This window comes from Pundamilia nyererei, unplaced genomic scaffold, assembly GCF_000239375.1.
Source record: "Pundamilia nyererei isolate P.nyererei 1_Seehausen unplaced genomic scaffold, PunNye1.0 scaffold00089, whole genome shotgun sequence".
NCBI lineage: Eukaryota > Metazoa > Chordata > Actinopteri > Cichliformes > Cichlidae > Pundamilia > Pundamilia nyererei.
The window spans coordinates 523,754-541,535 of NW_005187490.1; the positions used below are offsets into that span (position 1 = coordinate 523,754).

Here is a 17,782-nt window from a genome sequence, read left to right on the forward strand (position 1 = left end):
TTGACTGTGCCCATGCCAGCTGCTTGACTGAGCAAGTCCTCAAACTCTAACATTATTTCAGATTTATAAAAAATATGTGACAGTGTCCACAAATCCTTCAAACTGAAAGTTGACCATTGATTGATCAATCAAAAAAAAAAATCATTTCTATAAGTTAAAAGCTTTAATCTACTGTCAGTGCTCCTTATAGTTATTCCTCCACATGAATGTAGGATTCTGTGTAATGAAACATAAAGTAGTATACAGCTTTGCATTACACTTACAAATGACCACCAGTGTTGTAACGTTGGGGAGCGTTTCATCTTATAAATCCAGAAACTAGCCAGTTCTTCGAAGTATGTGACGTATGGAAGATGCTCATTTGTACCATAGATCGTGGTATCAGTCACATGGGAAAGAGCAATGTGTACTCTGTATTGTTTTAAATGAACTGTGAGAAGTGTTACAGATCACACGTTTCCCAAAGGATACAAATCCTGCTCTGCTTGTCACCTGTACGCTCCAGTTCTTTGTAACTAAGGGACTTGTTATCTTGTGCAGTTTGCAATCAGGTAAACAGACGTAGCTCTAAACTTGCTCTGATTTCTGACCTCCTTTGACTTCCTGGAAATGTGAAGGGTTTGGGATTCCCAAATCCCAAACCCTGGGTGTTGTCTGGGTGTGTCACGTTGAAAGCAGCTGATATAGCTTGCTGTCAAGATTTATAATGCTGCAACAGCTTTTCTTGAAAGACAAGATTCAGATGAATACTAAGTGAAGGAAAGCCCTTGATTTTTAACCACACAGATTCCCTCAGGCCTTCTCTGTGCTCACTTTAAATGTCGTTACAGAGCCATGTCAGCCCATTTAATGTAATGGACAACCTGTGGATATATATTTATTTTATGCCTGAAATAGTCTCCACAGGTATTGACTTTGTGCATTTATTAACGTACAGAACAATCAGTGCAAAGAGCCACGATGATAAGTTTATAGGATGCATTTAGTGTTTTTCCATTACTTTAAGAAACAATGGTTATAGTAAAAGCATATAGTTTTTTATCTGAAGTATATAGTAAAAGCATATAGTTTTTTATCTGAAGTATATAGTAAAGCCTGGAACAAGGTAATCATGCAAAATAGTCTTTTTATTTGTGAATGAAACAAATCGTTGTTTAGCTTTGATTGCGCTTTGCCATTCACATGAACAGAATCAACGCTTTGGGGTTTCCTTACCTGGATGATTGAGCATGCATCAAGACATTTAACCCACTTTGACAAGTGCAGCTCAAATTATTTAGGTTCTGTCCACATGGTGTGGAAAAAAATAAACTGTGACGTCTCTCCGATATCAACTGCTAACTAAGCAGAGGCTCAAAGAGGGATAGTATTACATTAAACAGATTCCCCCAACACACACGTACACACTCGCACGCTGAGTCAACCCTGACTTACAAAACCAGTTTGAAAAGTAGAAAATGGGTTTTAAATTCATTTTAGATTTGTATTTTCTTTCTATGTATGCTTAGTTTGTACTAAATTAACTTAAAAATAATCTTTCTCTTACTTTGGTCATTGGTGCAGTCTCTCAGTTCACCCTGAGTCTGAAACGAGCTGTTTTAAGCTCCCTTTAAGCCACCTGTCTTCTAACTGGCTGCTGCCTGTAAACAGAGCCTGCTGGGTGGGGTACTATGCACAGCCAGTGCTGTGTTCCTTAGATAGTTATGATAGGAATACCACTGTCATTGACATCATCTAGAGCAGCGGTCTCCAACCTTTTTTGCGCCACGGACCGGTTTATGCCCGACAATATTTTCACGGACCGGCCTTTAAGGTGTCGCGGATAAATACAACAAAATAAAACTATTACCGGTACCGAAAAAAAGATTATTCATAACACACGTGAAAAGACCCAGGAAAACAGAGTTAACGATAAAAACTATAACAAAATAACGCTGAAAACCGATAAAAACCCTGAAAACCATACATTCAGAACCTTGAACCATTTCACAAACACACAATGTATGCATACGGTGCATAAATAACTATCCATAAGTGATCTAGCCTTGTGTTACTTCTGAAGTGTTCTTGTATTTCATATCACATCATCACTGTGGACACCCGACACAACTAAAATGACTAACCTAATTAAAAGGTCACTCATTCAAGTACTCGGGAATAGAAATATACAGTGTATGAATGCTTGGTGTCAATAGACTTGGACGGGTGTGTGGAGGGGCTGTCAGGTGTAGGTTCCACTTACAGGGAGGTGAGACTTGGAGGCCCAAATTGTATTCATTTGTAAACTTTAAGTGTATACTGCATAAAATAGGAACACAATACTTCAGTATGACCTTGCACCGTAAACTTTACTCCTCTTGCTGTAGGAGGAAAAGGCATTTAAAAAAGCTGCAAACATTCATCTGTTGCGTTCGTTTGTGACTCGGCTGAAACAGGCCTTGAAATGCAGGCTGATATGGATATACTGTGAGACAGAAGTAAACCACTTCCTCTATCATGCTTCCCAGAATGCACCCTGCCAGATGTGGTTATATACAGTAGTAGTACAGCTTCCAAGGTTAGGACTTTTCCCATAACCCTCCAGCTCTGTGAATCTCAACACACACATTACTATATTTTTCTCCTGACCCAGCTGGTCAGTGGGAGCTGCAAGTACAGGACGCAGTTTCCAAACACATTCCTCGATATTTTTTAATTTTATTTGCTCTGAGCCGTGTCTCAAGTTTCCTTTAGAATTGATATGAAAGGGAGCTTAAATGTGAAACTAGTATGGGTGTTTTGCTAGGCAGACTGCTAAATGCATTCATGTATTATTTCAATTAGATGGGAAAACCGGCAACAAAGCTTTAGAAAACTTTCTCCATTAAAATGGCACGAAGGGTCTAAAGTAAGCATGTGTGAGTGTTTCGGGGGAGGAATAGTAATTGAGACGCTACTGTCTGCTGCCAAACTGTTCGGTAGCAGAGACCCGAGCCCCCCTTTGGGCCACTCAAGGATTTAAAGGGAAGGTCTGTCTTTCTTGCGGAGTGTGGGGAATGTGACTGGCACAAAGTGAAGGCCCCACCAGGTGTTCTGCTGCATGCACATCCCTTGCCGTGACGCACACTCTCCTGTACAAACACAGATTTTCATGCGATTCTGTTTCAGGTCTTTTGGATGCCGTGTGCTGCGTGCGTAAGCGCGCACGTCGGCTCCCGTCTGTAGATGAAAGAAATGCGATCCCTCTCGCAGCTCCTCCAGGAAAGCAGATTCCATGACTGTAACAGTGATGCTGAGAGGCTTCCAGCGATTGGGATGTGATACTTTGACAGAGACGTTATCCAGGAAATGGTTTGGCTTTGGCTTCAAATAACACGCAAGCCTGTTTTTGGGGATAGTTTGAGACGTATAGAATAAAAAATACTTTTTAATATTAAGGAAGTTACTGAGTCGAAGCATACACAAGGAGGTATTAAGCAAAGTAAAATTCTGAAACTTTTATTTAAAGAGTAGAGTTTGAAGCTAGAGATAATTGCGTATTACAGTTTGTTGTGGAGGAAGTAGTGCAAAAAAAGATGTTTGGGGTAATTTAAGATGGTCTGTTCAGCCGAGCAGCTCCAAAGCACGTTCCAACAAACATAACAGAGTCGGGGGTGTCATGGCGTGGCCAATGGAGGACTAACAGAAAAGCGATGGGGCCCATAGGAAGTCTGAAAAGCTGATTTCAACCCTGTGCCCTCATACAGATGGAATTACACAGCAAGTAATACAAGAGTTAAAGACTGAATAGTTGTTAAATGAGTATTTAGAATCTTTACTTAACAGTCAAATAAAGAAAATAAAGAGTAACCAGGCATCTAAATAGTACGAAGCACAACATTTGCACGGCAAAATATGATTCAGTAGACGTAGAAATACAAGTACATTAAAACATTACCTGTAAGTACTTGAGTGCATGTACTGTTGGATCCTGTGAGTCTGTCCTGCTCATGCTTTCATCCACTGGTGCTGGCCACTTGCCTAATAGTAGGGATGTAGTTGTGGAGATGAGGGAAGCTTAATTTAGGGTCAATGACTTATCTTAAGCAAGTGACTAGTACTGTTTTGAGGATTTATACTCATGCTGATGTTCCCGTGGTGCTTTGCTGAATGCACTAGTCAGCAGTAGGGATTCTCAGCCAGATGTCTTGTCATTTGAAATGTCAAACAGTTGAAGTGAATGTGGTGTGCATGCTTGGAAGTGTTATGTATGCAGAGAAATCAGCTGAAGCGTAGAATTTAACTGTCAAATGTTGTGACATTTGACGACTTTTGGCCCTCAAAGCACTGGAATCGCCAAAAGTGAAGGCAAGTACATGTTAACTAAAGGCAGTATGAGCCTATGTCTCACTGAACATTAGACTTATTAATCATTTATTTAAAAAGAAAAGAAAAGTGTGACATCAAAAACAAAGGTCCAGTATTAATGACTGAGATATTAAAGTGAAAATATCATTAATCTTATTTTCAAGCTTCGTATTTTAATTCTTGAACTCCTGAAATTAAAAAAACGAAACCACTGGGAAACTGTCAGAGCGCTCGGCTTAAAACCTGAGCCTTTGGATCACAGGAACTAGTTTTGCATTCGCTGACCTAGTAATCTGAGACTCTCCATGTTTAACATGAACATCCACCAGCTGAACAGTACATGTACATGTCAAATTTAGAGGCTGCTTTCTTTCAGCGTTGCATTTACATCGACAGTGACAAGGTGGGTGTTTACTTTCCTGAATAGGAACATTTTGTGGTGATTAATTGGTCAGGTTGTGAGAAATGAGTTGAGAAGCATTTCCCAGAAAGCCGTTTATAAGCTTTTACAGGGTGGATGAATGTTCTTCAAACTTTGGGATTAAGTTGTTAATATTCACATAATCCATCCTTAAAGAATTGAATAGTGCAGATATCAATGCTTTTATAATGCGACTGTTGACTTCAACAATAGACTCATGGATTTGGGACAGAGGATGTCCAGACTTGACATGTGCAGACTATACTTATAACATCTCTAATGAAACGAACTGTCTCAGGATAAATACTCAGCAGAGAAGTGCTGCTATCTTGATATTTGGTCGTCATCTTCATGAGCTCTTAGTTATGAACATAAATCTTTTTGCACGGTTTAGAAGAAGTGATGTATTCTTCCTTAGCTTTTGCTTTTTCCACATTTTGAGCCTCCCTGAGTTGCTGCTGGCACATAATTATAACTGTGAAAGTGTTTTCTCTGTATTTCTGCAGCTACAGGGTTTGAGCTGCTCCCATGACTGCTCAGCTGAACCCTCCAAATGCACATGGGGTCATAATCCTATCAGATAGTCGGGGCAAATATCTTTGTTGCACAGTGCACAAAAACTATTTCCAGCTTATTAAGACTGTTTGAACTCCACAGGCTTGTCGTTGGCTGGAGGTGGATGCGTAGACCTGTACAGGGATGTATTGGTAAAGCAGTGCTAGTCCCCCGGATACCTCACACAGAATGCAGGACATGACACTCTGGCTATATGAGACAACATGCTGACCTCTGCAATTTACGTTTGAAACGTGACCTTGCAGGAACTACAAGGGTGTTTCCAGACAGCGATGCAAAATGAATACTTGAAAGATGTCACTGCAGTCGCAAACATGACCAGAACGGAGCAGGGCATAAGCACCTCATCTTTTTGTAATTATTATAACAAAGTAATCTCGTCACCTTTGACAAATATTGAAGTCTTTCCTGGCGGTTATTTGTGCATTTATTTTAAAATTGTATCTAAATTGACTTTAATTTCAGAAATCACCAGGACATTAAAACTCTATATATAGAATATCCAGCTAAACCTGGGGAACAAAACAAAACTTTAGTTTGCTGACTTTGCACCAAATGATAACCTCACCTTTCCCTCGCTGAAAGATATACTTCTGTGAACTCTGTAACAAGTTCTTGGTCTTCTTCCCCTGTGTCCGTTTCTAAAAATCTGTTTTCTTTTATTCAGCTGAACACTGCACAAATGCTGGGAGTCCCGTGCTGACTGTGTGGAAGGAGAGGATAAAAAAGCGGGAGAGCAAAGGTGGAAGAAAATGATTAAAGGAGACTGGACACACCGGTCATCAACTGGGCAGATGGGTGAGAAAGAGGATGAGCGTACGGCTCAGGCCAGCCAGCTATTTGAGAACTTTGTCCAGGCTTCTACCTGTAAAGGGACTCTGCAGGCTTTCAGCATCCTCTGCAGGCAGTTGGAGCTGGATCCACTGGACCACAGCAACTTCTATAACTCACTGAAGGCGGCAGTCAGCACCTGGAAAGTCAAAGCCCTTTGGACCAAACTGGACAAGAGAGCTCAGCAAAAGGTCTACAACCAGAATAAGGCCTGCCAAGGCACGAGGGTAAGAAAGACCAAGCACGACTGACCTCTGAAGGTTCTGAAGTGGTTGTGTGATGTTGTTCTGATGGTGTTGAAGGCTGTTGAACAGCAGTAAACACATGATCCAAACTCTGAGGAGTAGAATTAATATAAATCGATGACTGAGATGCATGCAGAAACATTTACTTAGTGTAACCTGTGTTTTTAAGTATTATTTGCTCAAAAACATTATGAAAGTTCACATATGCATTTCATGTGATACAATAAGGATCTCCTCTTTGGTATTTTCTGTCACGTGAGTTTTGTCTCGCCATAAACGAATGGATATTCTGAGCGCCGTGTTTAACGCAGCACTGGAAAGCTCATTTCTGAAGGAGAAGATAAGAAGTCTGGAGGGAAATGAGGCCAGAGACTCACAGAGGGGAGATTAACACAGAAGGGCTGGGTTGAGAGTTGGCCAAAAATAACAGAAACTATTATTTCAGGCTTTTTTTTTTCCAGGAGAAAAATGGTGGACCTAAGGCTGGGTGGGTGATCTCTCTTTTAAAACTGTATCTATTCTCAAAATGAGGGCAGAGGATTTAGCAGTTTGGGACTTTGTAGAGTTCTGTGAATCTATCGGTTTTTCTTTGTTCTTTTTAATAAGGTAGCCGTTAGAAATGTACCCTAACAAAAATTATCCAAATTGCTGTGCTAATTGTTTGGCTACGTAATTTCCTGTGTAGCTGTAAAATAGCTGCGTGCCAATCTGGAAATGAAGCGCTGACTGTGATTATGTCTGCTGCAAGACATTTGAATGATGCTTTCCCACTCCAGCTGCAATCTTCTCCCATTCAGTGTTTGATCATCGGCGGCGGTCCGTGTGGCCTTCGGACGGCCATCGAGCTGACTCTGCTGGGCTGCAAGGTGGTGGTGATTGAAAAAAGAGACACCTTCTCCAGGAACAATGTGCTCCACCTCTGGCCCTACACCATTCACGACCTCAGGGGACTCGGGGCCAAGAAGTTCTACGGAAAGTTCTGTGCTGGCTCCATCGACCACATCAGTGAGCGTGCACACATCATTTGTCTCCTTTTTTTTTTTAAGCTTTGATGATAATCTGCCAAACAAACACCCAGCAGACTTGTTGAAGTTGACTGAAAGTTAAACTGTGACACACATTCTTTGATTTTTAGCTCTAGGAAGGAAGATGCATCCTAATTCTTTTCAAATGGCTCCAATTTATGATTGAATAATTCATCTGCTTTTAAAGTTATTTACTGACCAGGTTCTAAATGGTTGTAATAGGAAACAAAACACGAGTCCCATGGTATCTTGATAATATAGTCATGAAACGATCTCATTTGAGACATAAGAAAAATGAATTAAAATTCAGTTGTTCTGCCTGTCTGAAATTTTATTAAGCTATAATAATATTTTGGGAAATTTTCCATCTTTTATCTCTTAATGTGGTTTTTGTGAGATCTGAGGAAGTGAAGTGCCAGCTTTGATGTCGGGCTTGTACTTTGGCTGAAAGTTGGTACCATCCTTTAGCCCAGAGGAAGTTGCTACTTTCTCCACTCTGTGTGTAAGGGGTGGGGCACAGACATTAGTGGATGCCCAGGGTTCTTACCCCTTAGTCTTAACTAAACGTGAATTTCCTATGCCAGCTGAAGAGGTGTCAGATTATAAAACAAGTCTGGCAAAAGTTCTACGTTATAGAACACTTAATCGCTCTGAAAAATTTCTAATATTGGTTTGATAATTTTTTAATGTAATGTATTCATTCTAATCTGATTTTTCAAATTCTAATCTAATTTCATTTCTAATGTTATTTTTGTTTGGAGCGGTATCTTTATGATTTCTTGCATGTGATGCGTTTGAAGCACATTTGTAAAAATAAAATGGGCTGTAAAGTCCTCAGAGTGGCAGCGCAGTAGTGCTTTAACAGAGAAAACATGCAAAGTACTGTGAAGCCATAACATGTAAATGGTTCCTGCCTCTGAGTAAGTGCACTGTGTGTGTGTGAGAAATCACTACTGTGCAGTAAATGTGATGTTGTCTGGCCACAAAACCAAAGCCAACGTCACAGAAGTGGATGTGTGACTGTGTCATGTGAGAGGAGGATTGTTTTTCCTGCAGCCTGACTTGCTGCAGTTTGCTGCAGTTTGCAAGTAGCGGGGCGATCGTGGCTCAAGAGTTGGCAGTTCGTCTTGTAATCGGAAGGCTGCTGGTTCAAGCCCCGGCTTGGACAGTCTCCGTCATTGTGTCCTTGGGCAAAACACTTCACCCGTTGCCTACTGGTGGTGGTCAACCTCGCCTCTGTCAGTGCGCCCCAGGGCAGCTGTGGCTATAATGTAGCTTGCCATCACCAGTGTGTGAATGGGTGAATGACTGTATGTAGTGTAAAGCGCTTTGGGGTCCATAGGGACTAAGTAAAGCGCTATTCAAATACAGGCCATTTACCATTCAGTTCCATTCGCACTTGTTGCTCTCCAGCTTTAGCAACTGTCATGTATCTCATTTCAAAGATGAGGTCTGCTGACTCTCTTCACTTCTCGTCACATCTGTACTGTACGGGCATTCTTTGCTAATGCATGTGAGTACAGTGTAAATGCTTCGGCATCTCAGATTCTTACAGTAGTGTAGGGGGAATCTTCTTCCAGCTGCTACAGCAGATCATCTGCCTCCATCTCATCCTATCCCTAGCATCCTCCTCCGCCACACCCACCCACTGCATGTCCTTCTCCTAACTTTAATTCATTCTGGAGCACAAGTGGAAACATGTACAAACAACTCGCATTATATTATTCTAAAAACTAAAAAATCATGCTTATGTTGATTTTAAATTTTGACTCATTGAGAGTCTGTTGCCATGTCTCTGCAAGTATCTACTCTTGTCAGTCTGTTTTATGGTCTGTTTGGTTGCAGTACTCTGTTGTACCAGATTTGTATGTGACAGATCCACACAAGTACGGTGTCCTTGTCTTTGTTGCTTTTGGATTCATTCAGTCGCAGCAGCAGCAAAGCTCTATTTTTATAATCCTTGTGATTACCTTTTTGTGTCAGCGGTTCTTCGACTTTTGTGACATGGCCTACTTAAGAAGCATAAAAAGGTTCAAACCCCCAAACTATTTATTTCATGAATAAATAACATTAAAAACTCATCTGAGTCCAATTTCAGCAAAATAAACATCAGCACGAAAGCATCAGTAAACCACATTCCATACCAAAGGTTGTATATATTAAACTTAGTTATATTTGTTCCCCTGCTCATCAACACCCAGATTTTGGGGGTTTTAAACAGTTTCTGGTTTAAAACGACTGAGTTGTTGCATAATGCTTGCCAGCATGGATAGCAAAGTGCATTGCAGAGACACACTTGAGAGTTAATTAGTGCTAAATGACAATAAACTAAAAGCCTCCTGTTTTTAAGCCTTCCTAAAGTTTAAGGGTTAGTTGTTGAAAATCCACCCACCATAGCGTTGTTATGGAGGCTTCAGAGCACAGTTTACAGCCTGTAAAGTTCATTCTAACTTTAAAATCCACCCTGGAATGGGCTCGGGTCATTTTTGGCACTTCTCTGTTGGCATAATTTCTATTTATCCCTGTAAGTTGCTGCTTGGTTAGAAGAATGCCTTTTTTATAATCATGGATCTTGGAGGACGTGGGCTTTTTTTAAATTTCCCAGTTTTATTCTGGAGGTTTAATTGATGTGTGTTAATAACTACTAAGTATGAAGAATTGCTGTTTTGTTTTTTTTTGCCAGTAGAGATGGTTCTTTTCTTGGTTTGCTCTGTGAACATACTTGTCTCTTTGCCCCTGCTCCAGGTATCCGCCAGCTTCAACTGATGCTGGTAAAAGTGAGCTTGATCCTTGGTGTCGAGATTCACGTCAATGTTGAGTTCATCAAACTGCTGGAGCCACCAGAGGAGCAGACAGATGTCGGTGAGTATGTCCTCATGAACAAATTCATTACACCAGTGTGTGAGTCAGTGCATTGCTCTACTATGAAGCCATTTTCAGTTCCAAAGTCAGTAAGTATCCTCACAAATACAGAAAGACAAGTGTGTCTGCGGGTGTGTATTTGTGGTATTATCTGTATGTTAAAGTGTCACGAGTGGCAGTGACATGCTGGGACCCGCCTGCATATCTTGGCTATATAAGGAAAGTTCCCTACACACAGTGCATGTTAAAATGATCGCACACTTGAAGTATAGAGTATTTCTACTCTACTCTTTCTACTCTGTGTGGAGAATAAAGATAAACTGAGTGTGCTGTTAAATTTTAGTTGAACTCTGTGCTGCGTTTTCTGAATGTCTTAAAATAGCATGTCCCACACAGCATGTCCAGAAACTTTCTCACTCTAACACTCCAAGGAACATGACACAACTATGTGACACTGAGAGGGTAGTTGAGATCCAACCTCATCTGCTCTGACTGTTTCGTGTTTTTCTTTAAAATCAGCACTTGAGCGTGCCTTCCTGCCTTCCTGCTTGTGTTTTCTTGCACTGTCCTTGAATATCATATATGGTTCCTTGTGTTCTTCCTCAGGTCATGGTTGGCGGGCAGAGATCCGACCCTCTGGCCATCCTGTCTCGGACTTTGAATTTGACGTGGTGATTGGAGCTGACGGACGCAGAAGCACATTAGATGGTGAGAAAAGATTATAGGTTACAGATGCGAGTGGTGCTGTGGGTCATACTTTGTTATGGGCCTACATTTCAGGAGTCAAAGCTCCGTTTGTTTGTTTTTTTTGTGGAAATGAGGTGAGGTGGAGCAAAGCTGCTTTCGGCCACTTGGTAAAGCATTTCCTGCTGACATGGTTTCAGCTGGAGGCTTAATGGTGCGTATGGGGTCAGAGGGGTGTTCTGGTTCATGAACTGTTGCAGAGCTTTGTTGGCTTTGTCAAAGCATACAAGTTGCAGTGTTTATTTTCTGCTCGTGTGTGAGTGTGTGTGGCATGTGCGTGTTATGAACATGTTTACTTTCCCATAAGGACGACTGATGAGAAGCATCATCCTCCTGAAGGTTTGGTGTCTCCATGACTGCAGAGAAACTTTCAACTGCATGTTGCTCCGGGACTTTCCTCCAAGGAATATTCTAAATAGGATTATAATGGTCGACTAGTGGGAGGGAGGGGGGGATGTTTGTGCAAATTATTTGTTAGGGAAAGAACAACATTATGACTAACTCCTGACTGTCATCGACACTAGATAACTTGAGAATTGCAGCATCTGTATTAAAAATACTAAATTCCCCAATGGTTAGGCCCTGCAGGGATTTTCTTCAGACTTGGAGTAATTCCACATATCCATGATGAGGATGGCAAAGAGTCTAAGAAGCTTGGAAAGAAAAGCGTCTGGACTTCTTTAAGTTGCTTGAAGACGTTTCATCTCTCATCCAAGAAGTTTCTGCAGTTCTAGGGTCAAATGGTGGGGAGTCCCAGATTTAAGCCCTGTGGGAGTGAGAGGGACACTGGACCCCCTAATAATCCTCTACCTAATCACACGAGCCAAGGTGTGAAAACGGGTGTAGGTCACCATCAGCCAAGGTTTCGGGTGAGCTCATTGTGAAACCTAGCCCCACCCTATCGTGTGATTTCCTGAGGTCAAAAGGCCCAGGATGTGATGTTAAGGCATCTGGGAAGGGATCTCAACACTGGATGGCAGACAGCTGGTGTCGTAAACCACCGCCTCTGTTCAAAGATGGCCGTTCACAGTGGACATAGATGCTTCTTTCACTCCTCTTTCAAACCATCTGTCCTCTCTGTCCAAAATGGGAACATTGGCATCTTCGAAAGAGTGACCTCTGTCCTTGCAGATGGACCGCTGAGTCTTGTCCCGGGATAACAGATGTGATGTACACTTGACGCCTGTTTGATAAGTACTTTTGGATTTTGGAGAGTACATTAGCGGTATTGAGGGAATAATATCTACATGCTCCCTCTCATTCAGAGTATTATAACATTTATTGTCAAAAGTATGCAGATGACCCACAACTCTACACATCAGTGTCACCACATGATTGCAGTCCCCTACACTTAAACAAAAAGTGCATTAAGCAAATCGGTGGTTGTTTTCACCCCCACAGAAAACAGCCTATCTAGAAAACATGATGCACAAATTCAGCCTTACATCAGAGGTGCTGGAGCCTATCCCAGCGGTCATAGGCCAAGACGCAGGGTATACCCTGGACAGATCTTCAGTCTATCACAGGGCTGGCACAGAGACGCACTCACAGAAACACCTATGACCACTTGAGACACCAGTTATTTTAACCCCATGCATGTATTTGGGGAGGACGCCAGAGTACCTGGAGACTCCACAAAAGGCATCTCTTGTAAATCCAGCCTGGATTCAAACCCAGGACCTTATTTCTGTGAGGCAACAGTGCATTTCTCTACCGTGCTAGTACCATAGGAAAAATATTGGAAAAATTAAAGGTTTTCAGTCTGAAGCAGATGCAGAAAATCTTGCTTGCACAGTATTCAAATGATCACATCTTCAGCGGATTATTGTAACTGTGTCTTTACAGGTCATAGTAAAACTACAGCTCATTCATAATTCTGCAGAAATCTAACAAACATCAAAAAGGTGGAGCGCATTACTCAGTAAAAAATAAATCACTGCATTTCCTTTGAATAACTTTTAAAATCATTTTCATGTGTAAAGCACTAAATGGACTCTTACTGAGTTACATTTTTAATTCACCCTTTGCCTTACAAAACATCCAGATCACTGAGGTCATCAGGAGCAGGCTTACTGTTTTCCCACTATTGGAACAAACAAAGTGAAGCTTTGTGGATTGTATTTTCAATACTTTTGTATTGATTTTCCAACTTCAGGAAATAATAAATGATTTGAAATGTTTGAACCCTTTTATTTGTTTTTCTTCCCCCACCTCTGCAGGTTTCCGGCGAAAGGAGTTTCGTGGGAAGCTGGCCATCGCTATAACGGCTAACTTTGTCAATAGGAACACAACAGCAGAGGCCAAAGTAGAAGAAATAAGTGGCGTGGCCTTCATCTTTAACCAAAAGTTCTTTCTGGAACTCAAAGAGGACACGGGTGAGTCAGGAAAGAATGTTGCAGTGGGAAAATGACAGCTTCTCCCGCTCTAAATGCTGCTCCTTCCTGCGCTAAACGTCCTCTGTAAATATGTTCATGTTTGCAGGAATCGACTTGGAGAACATAGTTTACTACAAAGACAACACCCACTACTTTGTCATGACTGCAAAAAAGCAGAGCCTGCTGGACAAAGGGGTCATCATTAATGTAAGTTTACTCAGCTGACTTTGATTTAATCAGACACACAAACATAGATTCGACTCTTCCAGACTCCAATGGGTCACAGTTCACACCCTCCCTCTGTGGTTAACCCTGGTTCCAGGATTCAAAGGCCGTTCCCAAACAGGAATGCGTGCGTGCTCGCCAGACCAGTGAGTGACGGGTCGGCATAGAGGAGGTTGATGAATGGGGTTCTAATTAAACGCTCATGCGCTACACGCACGCAGGCACGCGCGCACACACCATTAAAGAGATTAGACATTATAAATGCGGTTATTACAGTTGCATTAGGACATCAACTGGATCATACTGGAAAGGCACCCTCAGTCTAACCACCCAGTAATGTCTGCCAAACCAATTATCTGAACACACACACACACACACACACACACACACACACACACACGAGAGTATTAGAGTATTGGGGATGGATTGGCATACGTATGAGGGCTATTTATTAATTTTCTTTCTCTCCCCTCTCACATACATTTATTACCAGTTCAAGGCCATTACATGGATTTCTCTTAAGATCCTGGAAACTCTCCCTAAACCTGTTACAACTGTTTCTTTTAAAAAATGTAATTATTTCTTTTAAGATAATTTGTGACGATGAGGTCCCCACAGTGTAAAAGAAGGCAGATGTTTTCCCCCACAGTGGGAGTAATATAGGTAAAGACGCATGTGTTCAGTGAAAGACGGTGTCTTTGTGTTGAGCCTTTTAATTAATTATTTTTACATCAAGTTTTAGCAGAAGTATAAAACTCATTTCTGAATTATCCCGGTTAATATTTCTTCGTTGACCATCAGCCTTGCTGCTTTGATTAAAAATGATGGGATAACACTAACTTTTTAAATATGGTGGAAAAGCAACTGTCAATACAATGTGCCTAAAACTAACTGTCTCCTTCTTCTTAATGCAGGATTACATGGAAACTGAACGGCTTCTGAGTCCTGACAACGTCAATCAGGAAGCGTTGCTCTCATATGCTCGTGAAGCGGCTGATTTTGGCACCAACTACCAGCTGCCATCCCTGGACTACGCCATCAACCACTACGGACAGCCAGATGTAGCTATGTTTGACTTCACCTGCATGTACGCCTCAGAAAACGCCGCCTTGATCAGGGAGAAACATGGACACCAGCTGCTGGTTGCACTGGTGGGAGATAGTTTGCTTGAGGTATGAGAAGTTGTAGCGTTCCCTTTTCATTGACAGTCGCTCGGTTTCTCCCTCCGCTCAGGTTCAGAGTCTGCGTGTCATCCTTGACGGCGCACTGTCCTTCCACCCTCACATTGGAATTTTAGCTGTTCCTGAACTCTGCTGCTCGCACCATCACCAGCTCGTCCATTAACCACATCATGTTTGTCCTTCAGCAGCTTCACTGGCTTCTGGTTCAATATTGTATTGAGTTCAAAATTTTGCTCCCAGCTTTCAAGGCAGTCACTAACCTTAAGTGCCTCCCTGAACTTCTGGGTGCGTTTCTCCATTTCATTGTGGCATCCACCCGTTTGACTGCTATGGGCTCGACAGGCTTCACCTTGTCCGTCCATCACCTGTGGAACTCCCTCCCACCAGACATCCATAACACCGACTCTCTGCTTTCAGATCCCATCTCCAAACACCATCGTTAAACTCCACACCCAGTCTGATCGTTTCCCACCTGCTACTCTGGTCATAATGACTTTATGTATTGTAAACTTGTTTTATTAACTGCTTTATTGAATCTTTTATTGACTTAATGAGATGTATATTTTTAAGTCTTCTAATGTGATCTTGAGTGTTTTTGACAGGTGCCTAGAATAAAATGTACTTATGTATTTATTTATCAGTGTTGTGAAAGTTGTCCGACACTGCTCTTATTGTGTGCCAGGCTCAGCTTGTGTGTGTCATGCTTTCTGTTTACAGCCGTTCTGGCCGATGGGTACGGGTTGCGCTCGGGGTTTTTTGGCTGCCTTTGACACTGCATGGATGGTGAAGGGCTGGGCAAAAGGAAAGAGCCCACTGGAGATCCTGGCTGAGAGGTATGTGAGCATGTTCATGGATTCAAACGGATTATGTCTTCTAATAATGCCTGAGCTGGTTTGTTTCCACATGAATGCACTTTTAAGTCATAGAACTCTGGGTTCCTTTTAAAAGCTGTTCTTTCTTAAGTCTGATAGTTAAATCTTTCTTTCTACTCCAGGGAGAGCATTTACCGTCTTCTACCCCAGACCACCCCAGAGAACATCAGTAAAAACTTTGAACAGTACTCCATTGACCCTGCTACCCGCTACCCCAACCTCAACGCCTGCTGTGTGCGCCCACATCAGGTGAGTCCTGTGCTCAACAGGGTACCTGTAAAGAAAGAAGGCAAGAAGTTGCCTTCTACACTTAACAGAAATACTGGATTGAAATCTCTACTTGTCTACCACATTATAAACTAGAATGTTAGGGGATCATTTCCACATTAATATGGTAGATGTCACATAAATAAACCCGTGTTTGAAGAGACTTAGATGTTTCAGTTATTCTCCATAAGGCATCGACAACGAGCTCAAAGTTGTTCTGAGCAAATTCTCTACAAATTCTGCAGTGTGAGATCAAATCTCTACTGCTGCTGGTGTTTTGGCACCAACCAACTACACCCTCAGTGAGAGCTGCGTTTCTAGATTTACATCGATAATATTCAGCTCAGCATACTGAGTTTCCCCAGTGCCCTTATTTGCAAACTTGAACTATGCAAATATATCGCATTTGCCATCACAAATTCTGATGATTCAGCACTATGGTGCAGCTGAGAGGGCTCATCAAGGAGTAATTGCTATGATTCTGAATATGAAAATATGGGGACTGTCTGGTGAAATCAAGAAAGGTGGAATCTGACATCCCTACATTGATATAAGCAAACTTATGTGGCTGTTTCATTGCATTAACAAAAAAATAGTCATCAACACCAAACATCTTCAAACCCGTGGTCACACAAATATTCCTGGATTTGGTAAATGGACTGGTTCTTATACAGCGCTTTTCTACTCTTCTGAGCACTCAAAGCACTTTATACAACTTGTGCATTCACCCATGTAGAAATGAAAGAGTGCCAAGTACATTTTCTTCCAACAGAAACCTTTGTGGTCAGTATCATATATATTGCAGTTCAAATGCCATGTACCAATGTAACATTTAAAGAAAAAAATATACAAATTTTAGTCGACAGCCTACAGTTTCTATCTGCACATCCCTAGAACCTATATGTCATTAGGCCTCCTGATTTTTGTACTTCCAGGTGCGTCACCTGTTCATTGATGGTCATCAGGGACCAGGTCAGATAGAAAGAGGAGGACCAGCACGTCGATCAGTCAACCTGTCCAGGAAAGGTAGATGTTCCTCCAAGCTACAAAGTGCACTCCAACCATCAAACATGAATAATGGATTTAATTATAATCGTGTCAAGTTGTAACCAATGGTAACATCAAAGAACCTCAACGTTATAGTGCATTACAGAAAAAGACAGTTGATGATAATCGAGCTCTCCTCGTCATGTTCTTGGACCTTTGCACTTTGAGAGCATTTGATGCATCTGGACAGACCCAGCATGTCGAACAGCTTCATTTTCTGCTGTGTGAGTCTTTAATAGTCACAAATTGGAGATTACAGTCCCAGCCAATCTACTTTGTTCACGGAGCTATAACAAAGAGCAGATTGTAGATGTGCCTAATATGTAGCGGCATAAAGGATTGCTGCCAACTGCTCAGGTGGGACTTAATTAGTCTGTAAAAGCTCCCAGTCTTCTTTTAATAGTAATCTGATCATTCTGACTCATCAGTAAGACTGGATGCATCTGCAGCCTCATTAACACTGCATGAAAGCTTTCTTTGAAACATCAAATTGAGAAGCTCATACGAGGTTTCCAAAAACATCTCAGCACCGGTTGGCAATGTCATCTAATACCCCAAAAAAGAGTCTGAATAAATTCCTCAGATTGGTTCACAGAAGGAAGGCCGCTGACATCATACTGAATGCTTGCTCAGCCCTCCTGAGGGGAAACTTTAGCTCCATCTCAGTCACAGGCTCGACACGCCTCATTGCAGACAATACAGGTGGATAACATTACACCTGCACGAGGGTCCAACATGAGGCCTCTTTCATGCATGAGCTGACCTGATATGATCTGGAAGAGCAG

The 17,782-nt window shown here is 41.7% G+C and overlaps 1 protein-coding gene across 3 annotated transcripts in view; it reads left to right on the top strand.

Moving 5' to 3' along the window:
- Positions 1 to 17,782, top strand: part of mical2b (microtubule associated monooxygenase, calponin and LIM domain containing 2b) — a 59,317-nt gene that overhangs the window by 13,113 nt on the left and 28,422 nt on the right. For all 3 annotated transcript variants that reach the window (XM_005739079.1, XM_005739080.1, XM_005739081.2), the window contains exons 2-11: positions 5,991 to 6,381; positions 7,197 to 7,404; positions 10,170 to 10,286; positions 10,893 to 10,994; positions 13,250 to 13,405; positions 13,512 to 13,612; positions 14,545 to 14,802; positions 15,529 to 15,644; positions 15,806 to 15,932; positions 16,886 to 16,976. In XM_005739079.1, the coding sequence (XP_005739136.1) occupies positions 6,076 to 6,381; positions 7,197 to 7,404; positions 10,170 to 10,286; positions 10,893 to 10,994; positions 13,250 to 13,405; positions 13,512 to 13,612; positions 14,545 to 14,802; positions 15,529 to 15,644; positions 15,806 to 15,932; positions 16,886 to 16,976 (1,582 nt within the window). In that variant the 5' untranslated portion in view covers positions 5,991 to 6,075. The remainder of the gene's footprint in view (positions 1 to 5,990; positions 6,382 to 7,196; positions 7,405 to 10,169; positions 10,287 to 10,892; positions 10,995 to 13,249; positions 13,406 to 13,511; positions 13,613 to 14,544; positions 14,803 to 15,528; positions 15,645 to 15,805; positions 15,933 to 16,885; positions 16,977 to 17,782) is intronic.